We start from the raw sequence: 25922 nt of genomic DNA, 5'->3' as shown, positions 1-25922 counted from the left end.
AGTTTGAGGAGCCTTGTTTTAATTTGTTTTTAAAACATCATGCACCTCATGGTTAAAAAAACATTTGAACGCGTATCTGTATTTTTTTTTCTCTCATTTTCAGCACGGAGTAACTTAATATTACGAGATATTTGAACAGTCGACACTCAAGTTTAAGATTAAAACCTCCCCTATGCAAAATTGGAAAGGGAACTCCCGTGACCTGCCATCGGGGCACCCCTGCACCCCCTTCTCTGGAAATACAAATGCCATTTTTACCCACTGGTCGCATTGGCTTGAAAAAGAGTGATAAATGTGTCATGCAAACTCAGTAATTTATGTTATTTTCTTGTCCAACCTATTACACATCAGTCACCGTTAACCACAATTTAAAAAAAAAAAACCTTTCACCTTTTTTCTTCCATTTGAAGAATTGATTTTGACTAACTTTATAAAATTTAAGCTCGTAAACACGCAATGTGTATTAAAAATTGAAAACAAATCAAAATGAAGAAAAAATCATAAACATAATTTAAATAATACATAACTTTATTTGTTTGCAAAAAATAAAAAAAAAGGTTTTATTGGGCAAACACATGCTGATTGCATTCATATAAAAATCACAAAAATACAATTTATTTATGGACAGAGCTGAAAATAAGGAAAACGCACAACATAAAACAGAAAGTGAATGAACATAAAAATAGGAATGCTTAAAATGTTTGCACCAAATGCATCAAAATGAATGAAACTATTTACAAATGAAAGCAATGAGTCGCTTAAGGCCAATGCTAATTGGTCATTGATATTCAGACAAATGCTAACTGGTCATTGGTATTCAGTCAAAATGCTAATTGGAAGCTTTTTATTTACTCACATCTTAGAGCAGGAGTCATTTTTATCAAGTTAAAGCTAATTAGTTATCTTTTATATTTTAACTTGTGCTAACTGATCCTTTTACTATTTAAAGACTTACTGATGTATTATTTCCATTTCCTAAACGCTAGTTGCTTTTATTAATCAAACTAATGTTAGATGATTATTTCAGGCCTTAAACAAAAGGCAGGTGCTGTGTTTCGATTACATGAAGCAACTGTTTATTTATATCTAGAAAATGTATAACATTAAACGATGCTGAACTACTCATACTTTTTCCTGATTAAGTTGTAGAAATTAATTCAGAAACCCTGTATATTTTCTAAATAAGAATTTTAGCTCATTTACCACACAATAACAACTTATACTTCGAAGAAAACAGTTCTTTTCTTTTTTGAGAGGTGAAAATATTCATACATAATTTGATAAAACTACTAATTTTACACATTTTACTAAAAGAGGAGTACAACGTTGAAAGCAACCAAAAGTTGAGCAATGCTGTTCTTTATTCTATTGTTCTAGAAATAGAGTTTCAATAGAAAATGTTTTATTGTCCTTAAAAAGACAATGAAATGACAGTAAAAAGTCTTTAAAAGAAAATGCCTTGGAAGAAGAAAATGGTTTCACTAGAAGCAAATGATCCTACTAAATTTGGTTCAATTGTCACATATTTTAAGCAAATTTGTATACCTGAACATATTTCAAGTAGAAAATGAGATGTCGTTAATAAAAAGTAATCATTCTAAAAACATAAAAGAAGGAAAAAGGGCAAAGGGTAATAATCAGGAAATGATTTGGTTCTTTAAAGACCTTTTTTAAATTTGTGGTAGATACGCCTTCTTTGGGACCTTGAAACAATTTTAAAACCGATTTCAAGCTTAGTTCATTATATTTCCCTTTTCACTTCAGATTTTAACGCGATCACATGAAAAAACTTTTACTTCTTGTATTATCAATTCATAAGCAATAAAAATACAAGTATTCCCTTATAAAAAATCTGAACATCAAAACTGTTACTTGACTCAAGCCCATGCCTAATCGATGTTAGGTGGCCGAGATATAAACAATCTAATCAGGCACACAAAATGCAAACAATAGAGGGTTCAGAACGCAATTATTTCAATTCTTTTCTCACGAAATGCGAAATAGTCAATCACAAAACTCGGTTTCTAACCTAATTTGTAAAGCTTAAAATATATATCAAAGTTTCATTGTGTGTATATGTGTTATTTTTCACTTTCAGATACTGAAACACTGCCCAACTTTGAAATTATACATATTGGGTGGCTTTTGAAATTAAAATTTTTTTAATTTTTTAACCTTAGTTTCCCCCTTCCCCATAAATTTATAAATTGAAGTGCCTTAAAGTGCTTTGTTAGATATCATCCTGAAAAATATGAATATTTTCAATTTACAGGAGTCGCTGAGCTCAAGTACAATCCCAACATATTTTTTCTATATTTAAAACATAAGTTTTCAGAATAGACAACCAATAGCACACATTTGAGGTACAAGCCTCCATGTTCAAAATTAAAATGCGATACATAGGTCAATATTTGAGTACAGTAATGCTTTTAAAAAATTCAGAGTAAGATTTTTAAAAGCTCTTCAAAATGAAACACAAGAACAAGTAACTATACATATTTCAAGAAAAAATGAAATCTTGATACTATAAAAGCATTTTGTTTTTTGGAAGAACTTAAGTTCAATTATATATACATGGTTAAAAACAAATAAATACCAAATTTTCATTTAATTAAAAGCAAGTTAGATTACTCTTTTGCAGATCTGAATGTTGAATACTAAAGCATCCATAAGGCAATGACCATTAGCATTAGGTTAAGCAAATAACAAAAGCTGGAGAACATAGCAAAAAACATGCAATAAAAAAAGTGATGAATACAGATAAAAGGCAATAAAATTACCACAACCTATGCACAAGTTTTTCTGAATGATTGAATGTTTCATGGACGAAATTCCTTAGAGGCATAAATCACCAAGAAATAGCAGTAAAACAGCTGTATGAGATTTCAGTAAAACACTCTTCAAATGTGTTCTTCCCTCCCACTTGAGATGGATGAAACACGTCACCATATAAAACACATCTCTATCATAACTGTACAATAAAAATCTACATATAAAATATATATTACTCTCTATACGAACAATCTGCCGATTTCGGTGCAGGTATGTGCAGCAAATATCCACGAGTTGACATTACCCGCGTAAGAATTGCTAATAAAGACGACGAACAATGGAATCATTTTTGAATCACTACAGCTGTTGCAACATCAGGACTGATGCTATCAAGCTTTTGTCTCAGTGCGGCAAGCTGTGCACTATTTTTGCTGCTTTTTCTATCTTTGGTTATGTAATGTGTCAAACACTTGATAATTGTTTAAAAACGTAATACGAATGCGGGAACGTCTGCTGCACATTACGGCTGCCTTCAACGAAATAGAAAATGCACAAAATCTTCATTCCAAAATTTCGCTTTCATCATTTTTATAATGTGAAAAGCATTATTATTACTACCCATTGATGTAATTAATTTAATCAACCATTATTGGAAACAAATTATAAAAAAAATTTAATTTTTCCAACATAGTTCCGTCTTCCTAGGAAATGTTCGTATTTTGAATAAAAAGGAAGAATTCTCAAATTTCTGGTAAAATATTTAGTTTTTACTTAAATGATTATAAGCCATTATGCAAGCAAATATTTAATATATTTCTTTTCTCTTCAGCGGCTACTTTCCTCGCTGCGCAAGCGAGCCAGTAGCTTTCGTCCAAATTGTTCGATTCCAATCAAGGCACGAAAATCTGGTTGAAGACAAGCTGCGCTTGCTCAGTAAGGAAAACGGCCGCTAATGTCGTCACTCGGATGAGATAAAGCCCTAGATCGCAGCTTAAGTAGCGACACGTCCGCCATCTTGGGACTAAACTCACTTTCTTCCTATGTTAGCTATATGGTGAAGTAGCCTGCTTTGCTTCTTCATTGTTGATTAACTTAGAGTTAAAAAGAAACCACTCAAGAAGCAAAGCCCGCTACTTCATCATAATAGATATAGGAAGCGGTGTTTAGCCCCAAGATGGCGGACGTTGTCGCTACTTAAACTACGATTCAGGACTTTAGGATAAGATACAGCTGACCACCTACGGGACGCTGCTAGTCCGCCTAGCACTACATGTAAATGATGAGTCAGCTCAGTTGCTAATAAATCATTTAGCGTAAGAAAAAGGGTAGCAAATCATGAATCCAAATGACCTGCAATTCGCAAAGTTACATTGAATGTAGTTTTTTCGCTGAAGGCAGCCTAGTCCTTTCCCGAAGCTTCTTTGGCATCACCAACATGGACTACATTGTCAGGACATGGCACCCTCTCAGAGAGTGATGCCGAATCTACGAAAGTCCCTCAGCACGTACTCACCCATGGCCGTCTGCGTGGAGCCACACGTACTGCCCGGTCCGCCCCGCCCTCTGACAGAGTCACTGGGTACGATCCGTATGGACCGGCCTGCCACCGGCCGGGCCGGCTCATCGCCGTCCTTCTTGGTGCCCACGAAGGACGATTCCATCCAGATGCGGGGCGGGGGTTGCGGCGACCGGACGAGCGAGAAACGCTCGTCCGTCCGCACGGCCGCGTCCTCCTCCTCCTCCATGTTGGAGGACACGATCCTGGGCACCCTGTCCAGGTTGAAGTTGCGGCAGTCGTCCTCCAGGTCGCGCGCGGCACCGGGGCTCACGATCACGGTGCCGCAGTAGAGGGACTGCGTGTAGGAATAGCGGTCGCGCCGCATCTCCGCTGGGCCGCCGAACCGCTGCTGTTGCTCGAAAGAGTCCGGGCGAGCGGCTTCGACGTTGCTGTTGAAGAAAACGTTCGTGGAGTTGTCGTACAGGGCTAAAGGCGAGATTCGCGAGCTGCTGTCACCGGGTTCACTCACTTCCGGTCGCAAAGTAGATGCACTTGTGATCTGCGAAGAGAGAATCAAAACTAACTAAAGCAGTAAGTTACTAAGCTGCAAGTTATCCCCCTGAAGCCAGAACTACACGCACGTACCGAATGCTCAGTTACCACATCTGGAGACTGTTGTTTCACCCTTGTTATGGGCTCTCAACAGTTTGGAATTGTCGATAACAGAGCCGGAGGCAGATATATCCTCTCAATGTAACAACAGCGAAACTGCAGTCTCTAGATGCCACAACTAGGCTGTAGGTACGTGATTGTTGTAAGTTATTCGTAAAATCAATGACCAATTCCGTAGTGTACATCAAAATGTTGTTTATTAAGTTAAAGAAATGAAAAGAAACACGTTGAATATCAAGTCAGTGAAAATATAGGTTATAGCGTACGTTTGCAAGTCTGAACAGTTCTCGCCTATATGAGTCAGGAATGTATCAGACAGCTCCGTTAACTGTGGAACAATCATGCGCGCGTCAGATTCTATTGCATTGTTGAATCGATTATTCCGCGTTTGCAAATGTGGAAGGGCCTTTAGAATAAGCATCCAATAGAGATTGCACAGTTGGCTCTGCAGTCGACTTCATTGTCACGTGACCTTCTGTCTTGCTGCTAAATTTCAATGGAGGTAGAATGCTATTTGCCGCTTCTTACGCAAAAAAAAGAGAAAAGTTTGTATAACTGGAGAGTCGACATAACTAGACGAATAATTATCACATCCCTCACTTTTTTTTTTCTTTGAGCATGATTATGCTTCTTAAGAAGCCCTGTGGTGGCATAAGCGAGTAGAGTACAAGGTTGCCTGGCAATCAGGGACTTGAAACGCTGGGCAAATACAAGGTGTAGCAAATTTAAGTGGTCTGAAGAACTGAGTTCCCGGTAATGAGTCAAAATAAAAAAAACACACACACAGCAAAGGAAATAGTTCGCTAACCTACTTATAGCAGACGTTGAAAATGACTACCATTCATCTGTTGACACTTTTGAGTTCTGGTGAACAAATGGCGTAAGATAGATTGAAGCTAAATTTCTGGAATTGCTGCAATGGGCAATCTCAACAGAGATATTCTGCTACAGTTCTTGACGACTATATGAGGGTTATTCTGACATACCTTGGACTTATCTTTGGAGAGAATCCTCAAGTCTAAGGTATATCAGTATCGCAACAATCCTCATAACGTTGATCTACTGTAGCAGAATCTTTTTGCTGAGATTGCAACAATTCCAGAAGCCAGAAACTCAGTTTCGATCTGCCTACATGGAAATGCAGGAAAAGTCTTAAATGTCAATCTTTCCTCTCTTCCAGAAAGCTGTGGATTCTGTCCTTAAGAAAAGTTTGGAGGGAAGTCTTCCTCTCCAAGTTTAAGGGAGAGAGTTAAATTGAAGAGTTTCCTGTCACTCCACTTAAAAATGTGAATTCTAGACCCCAAATTGACTAATTAAAGAAATTGTTCTTTTTTATTTGGAAAAAAAATCCACAGAAAGTCTTCAGACTATTTCTTTTTCGGGAAAGGAAAAAAAAAACATACAATTTTTTAAAAAATCTTGAATTTCAGATAATGCAAATTTGTACCACATTTTTTACGATATAATCCACAACGTGCATGTAATTGCATCAGCAGGGCCGTTACCGGGGAGAGTTTTATCAAATACTTTTCTCGTGAAATCAATGGCGGATTAACCATGTCGCAATTGTTGCCCTCGCGAGTGGCCCGTACAAAAATATGAATTACAAAGGAGATTAAAAATGTACATGATAAATGTTATATTTAGTTCTGTGCTAGGTAAAGGGCCCCCGAAAAAAGAATTGTGACGGGTTCTCAAACCTGTAAATCCACCACTGTGGAAAATTTCTGTGATCAACGAAATTTGATTTCATTTGTATATTCTACTGATTTTTGTCACAAAAAGGTTATTTAAATCACGGGGAACCGCTTTAAGGGGCATTAACACGAGCAAATGTAAAAATAACGCATGCTTTAAATGAAGAAAAGCAATCTAATGTGTACACTAAGTAACTTTACCCCTAAGAAATAAATACCTTTGTGCAGAAAAGTAAATAGTAATCAGCAACGCTATGACGCACAGTAATTGGTAGTAATCTGCAAATTCTGTGCGTCATAACGTTGTTGATTGCCATTAACTTCACCCCTGTTAAATATTTGATGTCTTTTTAACAATTCAAAAGAATAGATGCGTATGTGCAAATTATAAGTATTAGTTCTAAAAATATAATTTTTGACAGTTATAAGACACGTTAATAGAGTTTGGCGCTTTTAAATAAAAAGAATTTTGATGCGTTTGTTTGCCTCAGGCATTCGAAATTTGAAGGAATTTGCACTGCATTGTTTTGTAAGAAAGGATGATGTCCGCAATAACTATAATTAAAACAAATACTGCAGATCAAGCACAGAGTTGGTACAATTGTTCAATAATATTTTTTTGGAAATGAAATTAAAAAAATAAAGTAAAAATAAAATAAATATTTTTTTCATCAAAAAAAAGATAATGAAAAGCATTCTTCGGAATAGTTTTGTAATTTTCGAAGGGAGTTTGAATCTTAAAAACCCACATTTAAATACGTCTCTGTGAACAACTGTACCTTCTTTCTGAGCATATTTCGGTGCTGATTTAGATGCTTTAGAATTAGTTTTGTCTCGCAAACTACTCTTTGACTTTTAATCTGCGTCTTTTAGTGCTGAAAAATTGCAACTGGATGAAGATGAAATAGTGTAAGTACCAGTACTATACAATAAAATCTGAGGATCATGATGATACCCAAGGTCATGGGTGTCACTTTTCAGCACTGAGGACGGAATTGCATCTTAAAAAAAAAATCAGCAGACAGATTTCCGTCTTCAATTGAAAGTTTAACTTAAAGCATCTTCAATGGGGTTGTTTCCTTCAGTCAAAAGTAGTACTTTTATCACTAAAATTGATAGAATAAGCAAAAAAAAAAAAAAAAATAACATCGACTCAGAAAATACTTGCATTTTCCCAACAGTTATTTTTTAATTATTTTTTTTTTAAATGTCCGATTCTTCAAACAAGATGTGGTCTTTATGACGTCACAAATGATGCACTATGCCGCATCTTTCTACCGAATTTCTACGTTATGATAAATCAAGAAGCCAATTACAATTGCGCTCTACGCTTGCTATCAACCATATCGTTGCCAATACACGTGAGTAAAGATGCGAATTAAATATTTTGGACCGTGAAAGGCAACACTGAATGGAATTTCATCATTTGTGATGTCATCGGCAGAAGCGTTAAACGATGAAAGAGCACCGTTTTAAGTAATTTTTTAAAAATATTAAACTTAAACAAATTATTTAAAAAATGGTCAGATTCCATGTTTTTAAAGCATGCACTTTCATAAAAAAAAATACTTTTAAAATTTTGGGAACGACCCCATTGAAGGACAGAAATCCATGTGCTGATTTTTTAAAAACTGAGCTCTGTCCTCCATACTGAAGAGTGATACCCATACCCACAGTTTATCACATATTGAGGCATAACGATAGCTGTAATAAAACAAGTTGATTGTCACTGAAAAATAAATCAAACAAACCTGATTCTGCTGGAGGCCGTATCCGTAATGGTGCTCTTGAGATCCCCTCCTGGGCGAACCGGGCCTACTCCCTTGAACCGGAGTGGTGGCTGTAACGGGGCTGACTCCTGGACTCGACCTGGAACCGCCCCCGCTACTGGAGGCCGCCGCCGCCCGCCACCCCAAATACGGCTGCCTGAACGAGCGGTGCACGCTCAATGACGTCAAAGGTGCACTGCTGGTGCTCAACCTATTTGGGGGAAGACATCGTCGAAATTACTCCGTTTGTCGCATCAAAAATGCTAATTGACGTGAGTCAACTTAGGTGAGCTTCCTCAATCTGAAGCATTCTGAATACTAGTTGAGTATTTTATCACATGATTTCTTACAAAATGATTCACTCGACCTAAAATTGAGGTGTGTTACTTGACGAACATCTAAAACATGGCCTCCCTTAAGTTCTAAAATCTCCCAAAGCGTAGCTCAGTTAAAATTTATTTTCCCATTGCGTATTAAAATGTTTCAAATGCCGACGTAAACAAAGTAATGGAAGTTTTGTAACATCTGCAGTTACATCGCTTGTTTACTGATGAATTTCAGAAAATATGAACCATTAGTTTTCTCTGAGAGTTTATTTAAAGATTTCACTTTGACAACGTCGATTTCACATCTACTCGTCATATTTTATACTTAACTTTTAATAAAGGCAATTAGTTGACGACTATGTTTTTAATGTTTAAGCAGATTACCCTGTATTTCATTTCACTATGCGATAATGAAAATGAGCATCAATACACATGTAACAATGTAACATGAGCATCATGTGTAACATGAGTACACACACAACATACCAATATACATGTGTAATGAGCATCAATACACATGTTTAAGTAACATTGCCAATTTCTCAAAGGTTTTCAACAAGAAATAGGTTTCTAATGATTGTTCGCGTGCTCATAAAGTTCTGTCATTAAAGCTGTGACATTTTGAGATACTTAACAATAAATACATATTTATCGTAACATTCAGCAGTTGACATTATGCCTAAGCAATATGTTTTATTTTTTAATTACGCATAAGAAGAACATTTTGGCAGTTAAAACGAAAAAAATAAGGCGTCAATGACGGTTACATTTTGCGTCTTAATTTCGAACTTTTAATATAGAATTCATAATCATCTAATTTAACGGTTTTAGTCTAATAGGTGTTGCGTCAAAATAGACTGCTGTCCATCTTTTTGACAGTTTGCACCTTCAGAGACACCTAATCCTACTAACTGATTGGCTTATTAGTTTCAAATGCTCACATAAATCTGAGCAAGTGGGTCCCTAAGGAATTTTCTTTAAATATTTTTAAAAAACTATATGGTATGCGCACAAAAAGTTACGATTTTGCTTCGTTCACAGGCAAAACTAATATCTTTACAATATCAAATGTTTGTTACTGTCAATCTTTTCCCAAACATTTGACGGAAATTCGACATTTGTACTGATGATTGACTGAGTTCGAAAGCGTTTGCTGAAGAAAAAATTTCATGCATGACGATTATACCACATTAAAGCAATTTTAAAATAGGCAATTTTAACATTTTTTTCAATCCAAAGAGTTTGTTCAGAATATAGAAAAATACCGCAGAAAGAAAAGGGTAATACGTTTAGTAACCTATGGGTCTTCGAAAAATAAATTAGTAAGTCGTCATAATAAAAATGATCCAACATAAGTAAACATTAATATAAGCAATTGAAAGAGACCAAAGAATATTATTTAATTTCATATAGTAATTCCACATTGTCTTTGATTGTTAGCAAAAGGAGTAATGTACTTATGAGGAAAATGCTTCAAACAAACAAGCAACGATAAATCAATAATTATCTTAGGAGTTACATAATGTAAACGAAATTTCATATCTTCGTTTCATAGCAAGAACTCGAAAAGGTTGTGTACACGCTAAAAATATCTCACTCTAATAATGGAAACTGGAAATAGAAGCAGTCAGAGTTTGATTTTTGTTTTACTTAGATAGTTTGAGAATACTTTTTGTCTGTTGAATTTATGACGACGCAGAAGTTTAATGATTTTTCAGCAGAGAAATTCTTGCAATACACAAATTACTCCCTTCATGTCTAGTCAAGGTTTGGTCGTTATATGACAGAGGAAGCTAAAAATGCTCAATTAGACTACAGGTTTTGAATATAATAATAATACATAGATAAAATGAGTAAGCTTGTAATAAAAATGAGCAGTAAATATGTATGATCATGTTAAAATATGCATATGAAAATAAGCATCAACCCAGCAAAATTTACAATGACAACCTAGATTTTTTAAAATCAGATTCGAAATCGGCACCAACATTGTATACTCTATTTTGTTTAATTTGATTCAGTACTTTTTTCAGAATTAAATCGAGAAAATTCCACTTCGTTATGTTAGTTTTTGTGTACTTGCTTAAACCACACACGGCACGGCAAAGACCTAAATGTATATGAATTATAAATTGAATTTTTGAAAAAAAAAAAAAAAAGATCCAACCGTATTACATTTTAATGAAAATTGTATTCAAAATGTACAGAAGTTTTTATGCTATGCGATGCCTAAAAATTGATTTTACTACCTTTTAAGGGACCGTATAGCATTGTAAACTGAAACGACAGAAGTTTATTTCCGCGTAAGTAAAAAAGGAAATAAGTCAACAAAAACAACGTGATCATTTATATTATGGCATAAGTGTTATTTTTATGCTTCTCTTAAATGCTATCAGATAACACGAAGAAGATAAATTTGTAATGTAAAGTTTAACCAAAACTATACTAATCAATTTCATAAAAACTGGATAAACGATTTAGAAAACTTGAACATTAGAAATTTCAGTTTTATTTTTATTCTTTATATGACTTGTGCACTAAAATCAATGAAATGAACCTAACTAAAACGAGATGCCAAAGATGGGCTGCGATCTTATTGCACAAGGTTCCCTTTAGAATTTTGAGAAGTTGAATTTTTGGAAAACAGATTTCAAAAAACGTATAAACAAAAAGTCGTCGATTATAGAAGTAATTATACTTTGTGCTACGTTTTAAGCAAAATGTACTCCTTGGGAGAAGGTTGCACATTTTCTAAAAGAAAAAACTCTATAGCGGCAAGACCCCCCCCCCCTCCCGATTTGAGGGTTTTTTTTATGGGAGTGGCTTTTGTTGTATTTGATGTAGCTTGTATTGAATACATGCCCCCTCCCCCTAGAAAAATCCAAAATGACGGGCCTGCATAATATTAAGGTTCCCCCCCCCCCAGTATATAGGTAAGGTAAATAACCTGAACATAACTATGTGCGATAAATAATCCCATTATTTTAAATTACTTACTTAAGATTCAAGTTTTGAGTAGTTTTAGTTATTCTTTTTGAGAACATTTTTTCGTTCCATTCCATTTTTTGCCGCTGCTTGGTAAGCTTTGATCTTGAATATAGCATTTTATAAATGATGACGGTCCCTGCGTTTTCCAAAATCAGCATTTAGTTAATACTCGTATCTGTTGTTGTACCGGTCGGAATGCAATCAAACTTGGCACTCAGGCCTTTTTTGACTTCGTTCTTAAAAACTTAATTTCGTAGTAAAAGTAGGGGATTTTATTCAAAAATTCGTACTTCGTTTTCACCTTATATTACCCTTCATCATTTTTTTTTTAATGTTTTAGTCCACATCGATTAGCACTTTTCTTCCATAGTATGTCTAAAGCCAAGTAATAAAGAGTGTAGTAATAACAGTGTGACTCCGACAAATTGAACTATGACCTTAACAATGTCGGCTTCTTGACAGAGAATTCAGCAAAAAAAGGACGCGTTATTGAGTAGAAATACTTCTACACAACTACAAAAGTAACCCAATTCAACTCTGCTCCAGAAACCCTTGCTTCTACTGTCCCAAAGACAGGTAGACATCGTCAAAGTCATGGCTCCAACTTATTACAGTCATACTATACAAAGGAATCATAACAATCATCGTTACCTGGAGCTACTCCACCTGGAGAGAGAGGCGTTGAGACCGTACTGAAAGGCGGCAGAGGAACACTCCCTGGGGCTGAGGGAGGCCGGGGAGGCGGGCGTCAAGCTCTCCCGGGAAGACACCAACGAGCCCACGTAGCGCCACTCGCCGGACGTGGGGGTGACGCGCTTCGGCACCACTATGTGGCGCTGCGAATACTGACTTGGAGGAGTGGTCAGGCTGGTGGCGGAAGGGGTGCGCGAAGAACTGAACCCGAGCCATCGTTTCCGGGATTCGCCTGCCGAACCTAGAGTAAGAAAAAAAGTCATTACTACATTTTAATCTTGGAAAAATGACACCAGTGGTCTAACACAAGTAAAAGCCAACTGATGTATAGGTTACCGTTGATGCATGAAATTTGCTATTCTGCAGAAGGCTTAAAACCAGGGCAGCAGTTTTTATTGACAAAACTAGGCGTCCCCTCTCCCTGCTCGCTTCGCTCCTCAACCCCCGTTCGCCCTTGAGGTGGCTCAATGCCACCAGTGGCGGGTGGAAATGCATGATTTTAATGTCGTTTACCCCTGGATGTCTCTCTGGCAGCTTAAGGTTTAGGGGGTGAGACAGAGTGAAATAGCTTCCACGGTATCAGTATTAGCCTGGTAGACACGGCCAGTCCAGAGGAGATAGTGTTAGAGACACATGGAAACAGACACACAGACAGACGTGCACAGAAATTAATAGAATAGGGTACAAAACAAAAGTACTACATTTCCTACCAGACGTTTTACAGAATGCCTGGTATGAAAAGTCGGAATAATGTATTATGTCCAAGTTCAGACGATATACATATACTATGGACTTCTTTGGTGTCCCATTTGCAGGATTACATACATTGCTGTTAACATATGTGTTACTGTGAAAGACCAAAATTAGGGAATGTCGACATACTCTTAGCAAATACATAGGTGAAAGATCGAATATTTCCGGTGAATACTGATTGCCATTCTCCAATTCCGGTCTTTCACAGGAATATATACATAACAGGAGCGAGTCTTCACTGCATTCATTGTACTACGTAACTAAGTTTTGATTTCCTTTCATTTTGCACAATGATTTAATTTACACTTCCAAAAAATAACTCAACTCTTTTTTTTCCAAATCATTCTTCAAAATTTAGTTTTTTTTTTTTTTTTGAAAATAGTTCTAAATTATTTGGATGCGTTTTGTACGACAGAAAAACAGTATTTACAGCTAAACCTGGACTCTGTTTTAGGGTGGGAGGGGGGGGGGGGCTTATCTGCATAAATTTAAAAGATATAGAATTTGAATTCTATAAAAAAATATGATGATATATGGTCATATATTTAAAAGAGAACACACACTCTCTTTCATATAAGTAGGATGAAGGCAATAAAAGTCTAGAAGAATGCAGTTTAAGAATAGTTTGTAAAAACAGTCTATAATATAGTACTAAAATATGAAAAGTAAAATGAAATAAAATCAAATTAAAATCAAATAAAGAGGAGAGAAAAAATTGCAAACGACCGTTTTGTGACGGATGAAACGAACCCCTTCATCAGGGTAGAATAGCAAGGGACGGAAAAGGAAAAACATAAGTGCAGAAATTGCTTCAAAGGAAAAAAAAAAGTTCACTGTTAAGATTGCATGCAGATGAAGGGGCCTGCTGTGTTAGCGTTGCATCAACTTCTTATAATAGAACAGTTCTCATTAGTTAAAAATATTGAAAGAAAGCAAAACGAAAAAAAAAATTGCTCAAATCAGAAATGTTTATTTTCAAACAATCCTAGTTCTAAAATCCATTTTCCATAACTTCACAGAAAGCGTGGGAAAATTTCGCTAATTGTTGCCTTAGTTGAATTTTATTCCATTTCGCAATCGATCGAAACATAAAATTCAAATCTAGATGTCTGTATGTTGCATAAATTATAGGGCATTATGTACCTGTATGCTCTAATAATGATTTTAAACTGTTCTTTTTTAGTTTACTTCAATGTAAATGTTAAAGCATAAAAAAAAATAAATAATGAATGAAGCTAGTGTGTTGTAAAAATATTTTTTTTTTAAATCAAAAGATGTATAATTTTAATAAATATCGAAAATTAAAAAGCTATTGAAAGTTCGTATTTGGGATGGGGAAAATGTCTCTCTCCATCCTGTCACGTGATAACTTTTAATCAAACATTTGGATACGAACGAAACATATAGCTAACAGTTTTGCAACTTAGCTACTGCGCATTGACTACTGAGGACTTTTCAGTGCGATGAAAAGGCTCCACTGCCACTTTAAAACAGATAAGGTTGAACCCAAGGAGAGACCACTCCTATGACGACAAAAAAAAAAAAAAAAAAAAAAAACCCCGAAAAAACGCACACTTAAATTTCGATTAATTTAGTTTTTAAATAAATGTTCATACAGTGATCTATTCCCCTCCCCCTCCCATTTACGCTTACGATTGATTTTGAAAAATGTTAATATTAATGCTTCGTCTGAAAGGAGATAGATCAGTTTAACGTTTTATTTTTAAGGTAAGAGTTTTTCCCTAAACTATTGTAATACGGCAAATAATTTTTATTTTGAAGAAATTTCTTTGGTTTTAATTTTTCTTTTTCAATTAGTTTTCATTTTAAAATGTCAAGCTTAATGACAGTTGCTCTACGACTCTATGGGTCCATTCAATCAAAAATTGTACATAGTAGAATGATCTAATAACATTTAATTTGAAAAATCCGTTAGAATAAAGTAACACTGCCATCATTAAAACGAAAAGGAAATTATGATTTTATTTATTCATTGTTTTTATTATTTGTATGTTGGTTTAAACACCTCAAATTTTAAAAACCTGGTCATGGGAAGGAAAATTGACATTTTTTTTTGGTTTGTTCTTTCCCAATTAGCACTTTATTTTGGCTGAATTTGGAGACTTTACCGATATTTCAGCTAAGTAGCTGTCTACAAATGATGTCACGCTTTGAGAGGGGATGGGGGTTAGTGAAATCGTGACAGTTTGTGACAAAAAGGAGAGAGGGAGGCAACAACGAGTGTGACATCCCGCATTTTTTAAAGGCTATGTTTATGAAAAATAGCGTGACTTGAGGCAAACGGGGAGAGTGGTATAGTGAAGTGTGACACTTTGTAAAAAGGGGAGGGGGTCATAAAGTTGAAAAAAAGTGTGACATCATTTATGGACAACCCCAAAGAGAAATTATCGGTTTTCATATATAACCAGAACTATTGTTAAATCGAAAATTAAAATTAAAAAAAAAAGACTTTTATGAGACATAGCTGAGAACACTTTCAATCAACTCACTTTTTTAACGAAAAAAAAAATGGAAATCGGTTCATCCGTTTTCCAATGCTATAGACACGTTGCCATGCAGTTATTACCCGTTCAACTTGTACAACGAACTTCTTTTTGCATCACAGGTAATTTTTTTAAGCACAAATGCGTGTGAACAACCTAACATCCCAAGTTCTTATCTTAATTGGAAAATAACAAACTCATGTTCTCTAATGAATTTAAACTAATGTTTACTTTTATTGAAAATTTCAATCATTTAATGGCAAGTGTTAAAGAAAAAGTATCTCGATTTAAGGTTATGCACCACCTAAAATACAATGACGAATTTCCTTCTAGTGAAAATTGTGACCAATCAGCAGGCAATATTTCTCTCGACATTTCTTATCGTGAAGGGCATCCTTATCAATCTGAATTGCAAATTCGCTATTTATACAAAAATAACTTCCGTGTAGAGGCAATTTAGTACCGTACCTGTAATACACAAACATCAGCAACAAAATGTCCACACACAATTTTCTTTTTCATGATAGAATGCAATAAGCGAAAAACAACCACTTTGCAAATCCTTTTCAAAGTAGCTGTTTGCTTGTTGTTCTCCATTGCAAAAATGCAAGAGTCACTATCTGTTTTAATGTTGTATGTAGCCAATTTTCAGGTGAGACACTTAAATCTTCAAAGCAAAAATGCTAGAATTTCCGAAATCTGTTTGAATTATGCGGTTAACTAATTTCCAGAGTTTAAATTCACTACTACAAAAACGCCAGAAAGTCAAAATATCATACTCGGGCAAGAAAAGTGAGCAAACTCAAAATTTGGAAAAACGTACGGGGTTCATTCCGCGAAAAAGTCAACCAATGGGGTGGTTTCCTTCAGTCAAAAGTACTACTTTTAGTCATTGAAATGGATAGAATGAGCAAAAAAAATAAAAATAACATGGACCCAGAAAATACTTCCATTTTTCCAACAGTTTTTTTTTTTAATTAATTTTTTTAAAGTGTCGGATTTTTCAAACAACGCATGATCTTTATGACGTCACAAATGATGCATTTTGCCGCATCTTTCTATTACGTTTCCTCGTTATGATAATCAAGCAGCGAATTAAAATTGCGCTCTACGCTTGCTATCAACCATATCGCTGCCAATGCACGTGAGTTAAAGATGTGAAATAAATATTTTGTTCTGTGAATGGCAACATTGAATGGCATTTCATCATTTGTGATGTCACACGACAGAAGTGTAAACAATGAAAGCGCACCGTTTTAAGTAATTTTTTAGAAATATTAAACTTAAATAAATTATTTAAAAAATGGTCAGATCCTATGTTTTTAAGCATGCTCTTTCAGAAAAAAATACTTTTAAAATTTTGAAAACGACCCCATTGTCCCGCGCGTGACGGTTCATACATTTCATTAAAAAGTAACAATTTTAAAAAGGTAATGACGAAATTTTTTTAATAAGAAATCACACATAGGTTTGTAATTTTTTGAGCGGAAAAAATTTGTTCATTAATGTTTTAAAGTATTATTTTTAATGAAATATATGAGGCGTCACGTGCGTGACAAAACGACCGTTTTCTGTGGAATGGCTCACTCTTGCTATAGATTCAAAATCTAAATTTATTGCTCTCTCTTGCCACAAAACTCTCACAAAGTTAGCTTATATAACTAGTTCGTGTCGTAAAAACGATATAATCAATAGTGACACATCATTAAAATTTCATAATTTAGAAGAAAAATTTTCAAACTTTAAGTATAAATTATTAATTCAGACAACGAAAACTAACTCGTAAATATCAAATAAGTTTTTTATGCTTATCGTTATATATGAGACTGAATCGATCAAAAGTACTATTGCGTAAAACCTTAATTTTTTCCGATGCTGATTTTTTTTTTTTAATTTTTTTTTAGAGTTGTGGTCACTTTTTTTGCTGGAGTGCGATATGTTTCAATGTTGCATGCAACTAATTTCCATTTGAGAAACTTACTTCTCCGTTACTATTTATGCTATAAGTTCAAACCGTGTATAAAGTTCCCAGTTAAGACCTTTAATTCTTAATTACAAAAATGATGAAAGTTCAAAATCTGTTTTTATATTGCAGGTAACTAATTTCCAGTTGAGACATTTAATAATCCAGTACAAAAATGCTCGAAGTCGAAAAACTCTTTTAATGTTGCATGTAACTAGTGGTGTCGCCACGAAAGGGGGGGGGGGATCCGGAACTGGTGTCAACCTTCCGGAAGGTGACACCCAAAATGGAATTGCAAGTTTTTGAAAAATATGAAGCTAATATGTATTTTTAAGACTACAAATATGAAAATTTTCTGGGGGAACCAATGGACACCCTTTCCCCTCACGCCACATCATGCAGTGGATACTGTAATCAGAATTAGGTTCATATTGTCAATACTTAGACCTTGTAGTGACTTTTTCTCATAACAAAAACTGAACCGCATTATCTTCCCCTGTGTTTAAGATACGTTTGAAATAATTAAGGGGCCATCAATTTCATACACGCCTTACTTTTTGACCTCTCGGCGGCCTGCACATATGTATCTAGGGCAAGTTATAATAGCGATCCTGGTTTTTATTTGTCTTTTGTGCCATTAGCCCACTTAAAATGTCGTTATACCACAAATGTAGTTGTTTCTGAAAACTATAAATTTCATGTTTACATAGAATATTATTATTATTTTATTTTATTTTTTCGCGTTCGCGGAGGGGGGGCGGCTGACACCAAAAATTACCGCCCGGGTGCCACCCATGCTAGGTACGCCACTGATGCAACTTATTTACAGTTGAGACTTTTAATTCTGTGCTGCAAAAATGCTAGAAGTTTAAAACATGTTTGAAATTCTATTAAAGACCTTTAATTCACCATTTCAAAAATGACAGAAGTTCAAAATATGTTTTAACGTTGCATGTAATTAACTTGTAGTTGAGACACTCATTTATCTGTGGCAAAAATGCCAGAAGTTTAAAATATGTAGCTCCTATTCAAGACCTTTAATTCTCCATTTCAAAAATAATGGAAATTGAAACTATGTTTCGATGGTGCATGTATCTAATTTCCCCCTAAGACATTTAATTCTCCATTACAAAAATGATGGAAGTTGAAAATTGGTTTTAATGTTGCAAGTAACCAATTTAAAAGAACCTTAATCAATTCTCTTGCGGAGGAAAAAGGTAAATAAATTCCTGCTTTCGTTCACTGGGTGCAAGAAGACGTTATCACAGCGAGAAGCTATTAGAAACTTAAACAATAAAGCATTCGAAACTGGAACAACCGTAGGAAACTGAACTAAATAAATGACTTTCCAAATTACTTTCGCCGCCTGCATGTGTCTATTGGAACGCGTTTTCTTTGTTCTGTGATCATGTGGGACGGGAGAAAGTTACACAAGATTAAAGGGTTCCCCCCTCTACCGGAAGTCATTCTCTTCGATATCAAAGACAATGCAAGGCATTCTCAGCCGTAAAAAAAGCTATTAATCGCTGACGTAAATTTGAGTTTTCCGTCCCGTAAACACTTGAAGCATGGATATCATGGAAAGAATTGGCTGATTTTGAGATTTCTTGCAGAAATTTGGAAATGCTGCCTGGTGATGGAACAGATAATGGACATTAAGCAGTAGGTTACCTCCCTAATCCAGAGCAAAGGCGGAACTACATGCAATATACCGACAGCCTGGTTATGACATCCAGAGACTAGTTACGTCCTTATTATAGACTCATCAGTTTGGAATAGTCCAGAGCTGGAGGCTAGAGTCATCTCATCGAGGCTGAGGGTGTCACTAAACTGGTAGTTAAAATAAATTTAGAACACCAGCAAGAGTTTGCAGAAATGGGGCGGTTCAACGCATCGATTGAATGCAAAGCAAATTAAAGCTGTAGTTTGTTTCATTATTGATTTTTTTTTGAACTAAATTCATTTTATCTAATAGTTGGTCGAGACCCTCTACTTCAGTGACATGAATATACCTCTGGCTCGGTTTTTGGCTGTTCCAGCCTGATGTGTCCATAAAAAGAACGAAATTGCAATTTCTGAATTTCATAACCGGGCTGTCGGTACATTGCATGTAGACAATGCACAGTTTTGTAAGTTAAAAAATAAATAAAATACAAAAATAAAAAAACAACAGAGTGGAAACCTATCGTCTTCCTCCCCCTTCAAGTGTGCACTTTTCTCACACAAAAACTTCAAAAAATTCAGATTTTTCAAATTAATAAATAAATTACAGTAGAGCCTCTTTAATTCGAAGTAGTTGGGACCGGGTGTCGTTCGGACTACAGAATGTATCAAGCTTTTCTTATGTCCTGTACATGAGAACAGTTAGAAAGTTGACTAAAATAAATCATACGTGTTCCAGGAAAAGGGAAAAATACAAATGCTTCGTTATCAATAGTAATGATAGCTCAATATATTTTGCACGGATGTGACAATGAGGTCGTTTCCAAAATTTTAAAAGTATTTTTTCTGAAAGAGAATGCTTAAAAATATAGGATCTATCGATTTTTTAAATAACTTGTTCAAGTTTAATATTTTTAAAAAATTACTTAAATCTGTGCGCTTTTATTGTTAACGTTTCTGTCGTGTGACATCACAAATGATGAAATGCCATTCAGTGTTGCCATTCGCGGAGAAAAATATTTAACTCGCATCTTTACTCACGTGTGTTGGCAACGATATGGTTGATAGCAAGAGTAGAGCGCAATGTTAATTCGCTTCTTGATTATCATAACGTGGAAACGCGAAAGAAAGATGCACCAAATTGCATCATTTGTGACGTCATAAAGACCACGCGTTGTTTTCAAAATCGGACATTTAAAAAAATTAATTAAAAAATAACTGTTGGGAAAATGAAAGTATTTTCTGGGTCCATGTTATTTTTTTTTACTCATTCTATCAATTTCAGTGACTAAAAGTAGTACCTTTGACTGAAGGAAACAACCCCATTGAAGGGCTCGGGGCAGAAATGTTATATGATCTTCGATCAAAATGCTCGTTTCTCATAACTTTAATTGAAATAAGTGTGACAATGGATTATGTTATTTGGAGAAAAACGAATCTGATTTTAGTATTGCAGAATACAGAATGTATATTATCTTTGAAAAATTCTACAAATATTTTCACAAGTTGGAAATTAGCCTACTGAAAAATTCACATCATGGGGCTTATCACATTCTTGCCACAAGCTCTTCATATTTACGCTCTTCATATATATAATTTTATTAAAGATTAAATAAGAATACAAAACTTCGCTAAGCAACTTGCAGATAAATTTTAAATTCAAAATTAGAAGCTCTGTTTCTTATAGAGTATCATTCGCAACTAATCATTTCTATAGTGTAAAATCGTCAAATTAAAAAATATATATATTTTTTTAAATTTATTTATTTTATTTTTTTTATGAAAAGCGAGTAAATAAGTATCAAAAAAATTCGAATTTAGAATTTATTTTAAAAAATAAATAAAATTACTATAATGAATGCAAAATTTGCTTTAATTGAAGTAATGATCACAAAAAAAACGATCATTTTACAGTAAAAATGTATTGAAGATGTAGGGACTTAAGGATCAGATTATTTTGATTAACATTAAACAGTTGATAGCATCAACCTCAGACACAAGTGAAGGCCATTGTATTTTGGACAGGAAAAGATTACCAATTAGAATTAGCAACAAATTTTCAAAACCGTAGAACATTTTTTACGAACCACAGCAAAACGAAGTTGGAAAAAGTTTTGATAGAATAAAAATCCAGCGATGCTCCGTGGAGAAGAAAGCGCCAAAAAAGTTAATTAAGCATTACTGAAGAAAAATGCTCATAAACCCAGAATTCTTGGAAAGACTGGATCTATTTTATTTATTTATTTTTAACAGCAGAATGTGGAATTAAATTAAAGAGGCGAAATCTCCTGGAGGCAGGAAAATAAATTCTGCGTCGATTGGCATAATAAGGAGAGCTCGTTCTCGACTCGGGAAAATAAAGAATTTTCAAAACAAATTGGCAGGTTATTTTCTTTAAATACAGGAGTGCCCAAGCTCAGAAAGGAAGGTTCGTAGCGCTTGGTGTGCTGTTGAAATTGTTAGAAGGTGTTTGAGGAGGGAAGGGTCATAGTCTCTTTGTGAGGCTCTCGTTTTTGGTGGTGTTTTCTGTAGCATTTAAGAGAGTGGGGGGTGCGCCGTCACTCTTAGAGAGGATAAGTATCCCTACATGTGCAACAGGGGATAAGCATCCCTGTTACACATATCACACACCGACAACAGAAGTGCCAGAGTCCAAGAATTAAACGAGCTGATGTGTGCATCACATGACTTCCTTTTACTCCAATTTAATGTCATTTCCCCATTACTGGCAATTTTAATGTGATTCAATAGTTTACTCTCTAAATATCACCAACAGTGGCCAAATTGAAAGAAATTAAAATTTAAAAAAAAAATCGCCAAATTTGTCGCCAAGTTAGTGGCAAAACTTGGCGAACAAAAGACTGCCGATACATTGCCAAGTGTCCGCCAAATTACAACACCATTTGAGTTTACATCGAAATTAACAATGATTTCCCCCAAAAAAGGGGCAAAAGACCTCTTTAGAAACACCCGAATGCAACAAAAAGGGGAGGTGCACAACTAGACCCCACTAGGAGTCTATGTACCAAATTTCAACTTTCTAGGACTTACAGTTCTTGAGTTATGCGACATAAATACGCACATCCGCACATACGTCACGGGAAAATTCATTGTAATTAACTCGGGAATTGTCATTATGGATATTTCGCGTGTCTATACGTTCTTACTTACACTTATCAAAGTGAGGTCGAGTCGAAAAAAAACTCAATATTTATTCGAGAGTGAGTAAAATGGAAATTAAGGTCGATTTTTGAGTGAAAATTATTTCGCGAATACAATACTTCCTTTTTTTTTTTTTTTGTTTGGTGAAAGGAAGTAAAAAGCGTACTAATTATTAATTTCAAATCTAGATTTAATGCAGTTTCTAGACACAAAGCTCACAAGGTTAGCTTACGTAACTAGTGCGTGGTAGAGTATTAAGGGTCATTCTTCAAAAAGTAACTTTTCCGTCACACGACTTTTACAGTAAAAACTTTAAGGAGCAAAATTCATTTAACAATGCTTTTTAATTTCATCAAAAATATATCTATTTAACCCTGCCAACATTTTTTTAACAATAATTTTTACATTAGTATATTTTTGGTTCACAACATGTGAATTCTCACCCCCGCGGCATGTCACACACCTTGTATGACTGTTTATGTTGCTTAGTAACTTGTTTAATTAAAAGTATATACTTACTATTTATTTATTATTCCTTTCACAAGTGTCTCAAATACTAATTGTTTAAGTACATTTATTTTTTTAATATTGTGTTTTAGTTCATTTTAGTAGGATAAGGAGTCGTGTCACACGATAAATTCTCACCTCCGTTCAAAGGCACCCATATAGGGGGCAAGTGGGGGATCAAGCGCCCCCCCTTAGAAATGAAAACTTTCTTGCTTTTAGTGGCTTTTTTTTTTTTTTTTTTTTTGCAAAAATTGTAAAAAAAAATTTTTTTTCCAGCCATTAATGAATAAGTTATTAAAAATGTCAAATTTTAATGTCTCTAATCTACTAAAATCGGTTTCCATAAGGAAAATGTCCCGCTAAACCATGGGGAAAATTTCTAAGCCCCCCCCCCTTCAAAATTTTACTTATGGGCGCCCATGCTTCCGCTACCTAAACACAAAATGCCATTCTTCATTAACACGTGGCAGTAATGACATTTTCCATGATAAAAGGTATTAGTATATTTTCAGCCCCTTGTATATTTTCAGCCATACAGAAGTTGTGAGATTTTTGTGGAAAAACAAGAAGACAGATTTTGCTTTAAAAACTAAGTGTGGTTATGGTGATTTCTCACCTCCGTGAACTTGAATTTCAGGGATTTAAATTAATGTAAAAAAAGGAAATGAACATAGTTTCATATGTTTAACATGTGCAGACTGTATCAACGAAGAAAAACTATTTCCCTGAAAAATGTATTCATTAGGCCTATATTAATGGAAAATTTCTCACCTCCGTGACAGACCTTACTAACGTCGTTATTTCTGAGGTGAAAATAAATGATGGAGGGATACATCAATCTTAGACATTTCTACCAAAGTTATAAATTGCCAGTATATTCTCAAATTTACTAAATACTAATTTAATTACATTTGACCTGAAAGGATAGCTACTAATTAAGCAGTACTTTCATAAAGAGAGCTTAATATTAGATTCCCACTAATCATTAAAATAGCTCATTTTCCGTGAACAACTCATTTTTTATTTATTTTTTTTATTTATGAGTAAATTAATTGGAACTTTAGCTCGGTCATTGCTTATGGTTTCTTCTAGTAGGTAGCACTTTCATTTAAGAATAAAAAAAAGGTTACGAAAATCGAAATTGAAAAACATTTGCATTGAAAAGTTCCATTTTTTTGGAACCATAAACGAAAAATTCAACAATGACACATCATTAAAATTTTGTAATTTAGCAGAAAAGTCTTTGAACTTCAAGTATACATAAGGGGAGACCATATGTCCCGTTTCGAACTGTACAATCCAGTTTTCAGGCCGCCTGGCCCGTTGTCACTGCGTATTTTGTTGGGACGCAGAAATGTCTCATTTCCAGAAAAGTTGGCAACCTTTATAGTCAGCTGAAATCTGCGACAACATTATTCTTTTTAACCTGTTCCTTTCTGGTTTTCCCTGTTATTTAAAAAGAGCACTTTTTTTTTTTAAATATTAAGCCTAAAATTCTAAAGTGTCCCATTTCGAGGGAAAAAAATCTGATCATCTTAGTCACGAGTCATGATCCTCCCTTAAGTTGCTAAATATGTCGAAAGCTGCATTTTAGTGATTTATATTTCAAAAAATTCATCTCTCACCCCCTTTTTGCGACAGAAAACTGCCCCCCCCCCCTCGTGCTGTTCCCCATCATAACCCACCGAAACCAGAAACTGAATCTGGACTTGAATAGAGGTGAAAATTTCAAGCAGTTTAGCACCTATACACATCCAAATTAATCTTTCTATTAATGAGACACACTAAATGATGCTTCCGATATGATTCTCCTTTAAAGAGATAAATTCCTCATTAGAAATTCCGTGGGAAAAGAATAAGAAACCGGAAACAGGTTCAGTTCTACGCATTCATTCACAAGCTTTTCGATTTTCTCCTCCGCATACAGAGGTAGAACGATTACTAAGTTTGTCCCAGTGGCAGAAACCGTAAAAGGCGAAACGTGTATCAATCAATAAGGCCTTCAGTCACAACTTGTAGGCTCAGCAAATTGACCCCGCGTTGTTGTGGACACTAGTCGAAACCGCGCCGCAGAGATGAAAAAAGAATCGATGAAAACGATGAACGATACATCACGCACCCATGCACTAAATTAAATATATTCTAAATCTAAATTCATTAGTTGTGGAAACAGAGAAATGACATAAATAATTGCATACACTTAAAATTCACATTAATAAATTTATTTTGGATGAGAGTCTTAAACATTGCTTGTCCCGTGGACGGCGTAATTGTTTTATGATCTTCTATGAATCTAGATTTTTCCATTTCTCAATATATATACAAGCGTAGCTCAATATACTCCGTGGAGAGACTGAATAAAAAAAAAAAATAACAATCACAACTAAAAAAAGTTACATTACGCTCCAGAATACCCCGTACCTACGACTACAAGCGGTTTAATCGGTTGGATAGGGCCTTGAAGAGAGCTTTGTGTTTTGATCCAGACCAGAAGTCGAGCAACCCCTGACCCACCACCCCAAAGACGTTGCTTTAATAAAAGTTACAACGCGTGCTCAAATGCGATACAAAAAGAAAAAAAAAAAGACTTTGATGATGGGCCGAAAAAAAAAATCAATAATGGACCAAAAAAAAAAAAAAAAAAAAACTTTGAGTTGACTTAATCACCATGTCATTTAGAGTTATTTAGGGTAACTTTGTACGATGTGTGTTAACTTTACACCACTTTAGTGTTTTCGTTATGCGTTTCACAAAGGGCGCGGCACCCATCCCTTTTTTAAAAACACCATGATGCACCCTCCACTCTTTAGAGATGAAAAAATGCGCCCTGCCCATCATCTACAGGTGTGAGTCTTTCCAGAATGTGATTTTCCGCTTTAAGTATTTTCCTTTTATTTCTGCTTATCTTTTTCTCTCTTTCTTTGCTGATCTTTTGAAAAGCATTTTTGGACCTTCC

At 34.9% G+C, this 25922-nt stretch overlaps 1 protein-coding gene across 1 annotated transcript in view; it reads right to left on the bottom strand.

Annotated features, from left to right (window-relative positions):
- Positions 1-3965: 3965 nt before the first annotated feature.
- LOC129224847 (uncharacterized) overlaps positions 3966-25922 on the bottom strand; it is a 34631-nt gene continuing 12674 nt past the window's right edge. Inside the window, exons 2-4 of the mRNA XM_054859394.1 lie at positions 12374-12656; positions 8391-8619; positions 3966-4829 (exon numbers count right to left, since the gene is read on the bottom strand). Of these exons, the coding sequence (XP_054715369.1) occupies positions 4239-4829; positions 8391-8619; positions 12374-12656 (1103 nt within the window). The 3' untranslated portion in view covers positions 3966-4238. The remainder of the gene's footprint in view (positions 4830-8390; positions 8620-12373; positions 12657-25922) is intronic.

The sequence above is a fragment of the Uloborus diversus genome, chromosome 6 (genome assembly GCF_026930045.1).
Source record: "Uloborus diversus isolate 005 chromosome 6, Udiv.v.3.1, whole genome shotgun sequence".
Taxonomy (NCBI): domain Eukaryota; kingdom Metazoa; phylum Arthropoda; class Arachnida; order Araneae; family Uloboridae; genus Uloborus; species Uloborus diversus.
Note: the sequence above shows the minus strand (reverse complement) of the source record. Positions and strands in the feature narration are given on the sequence as shown.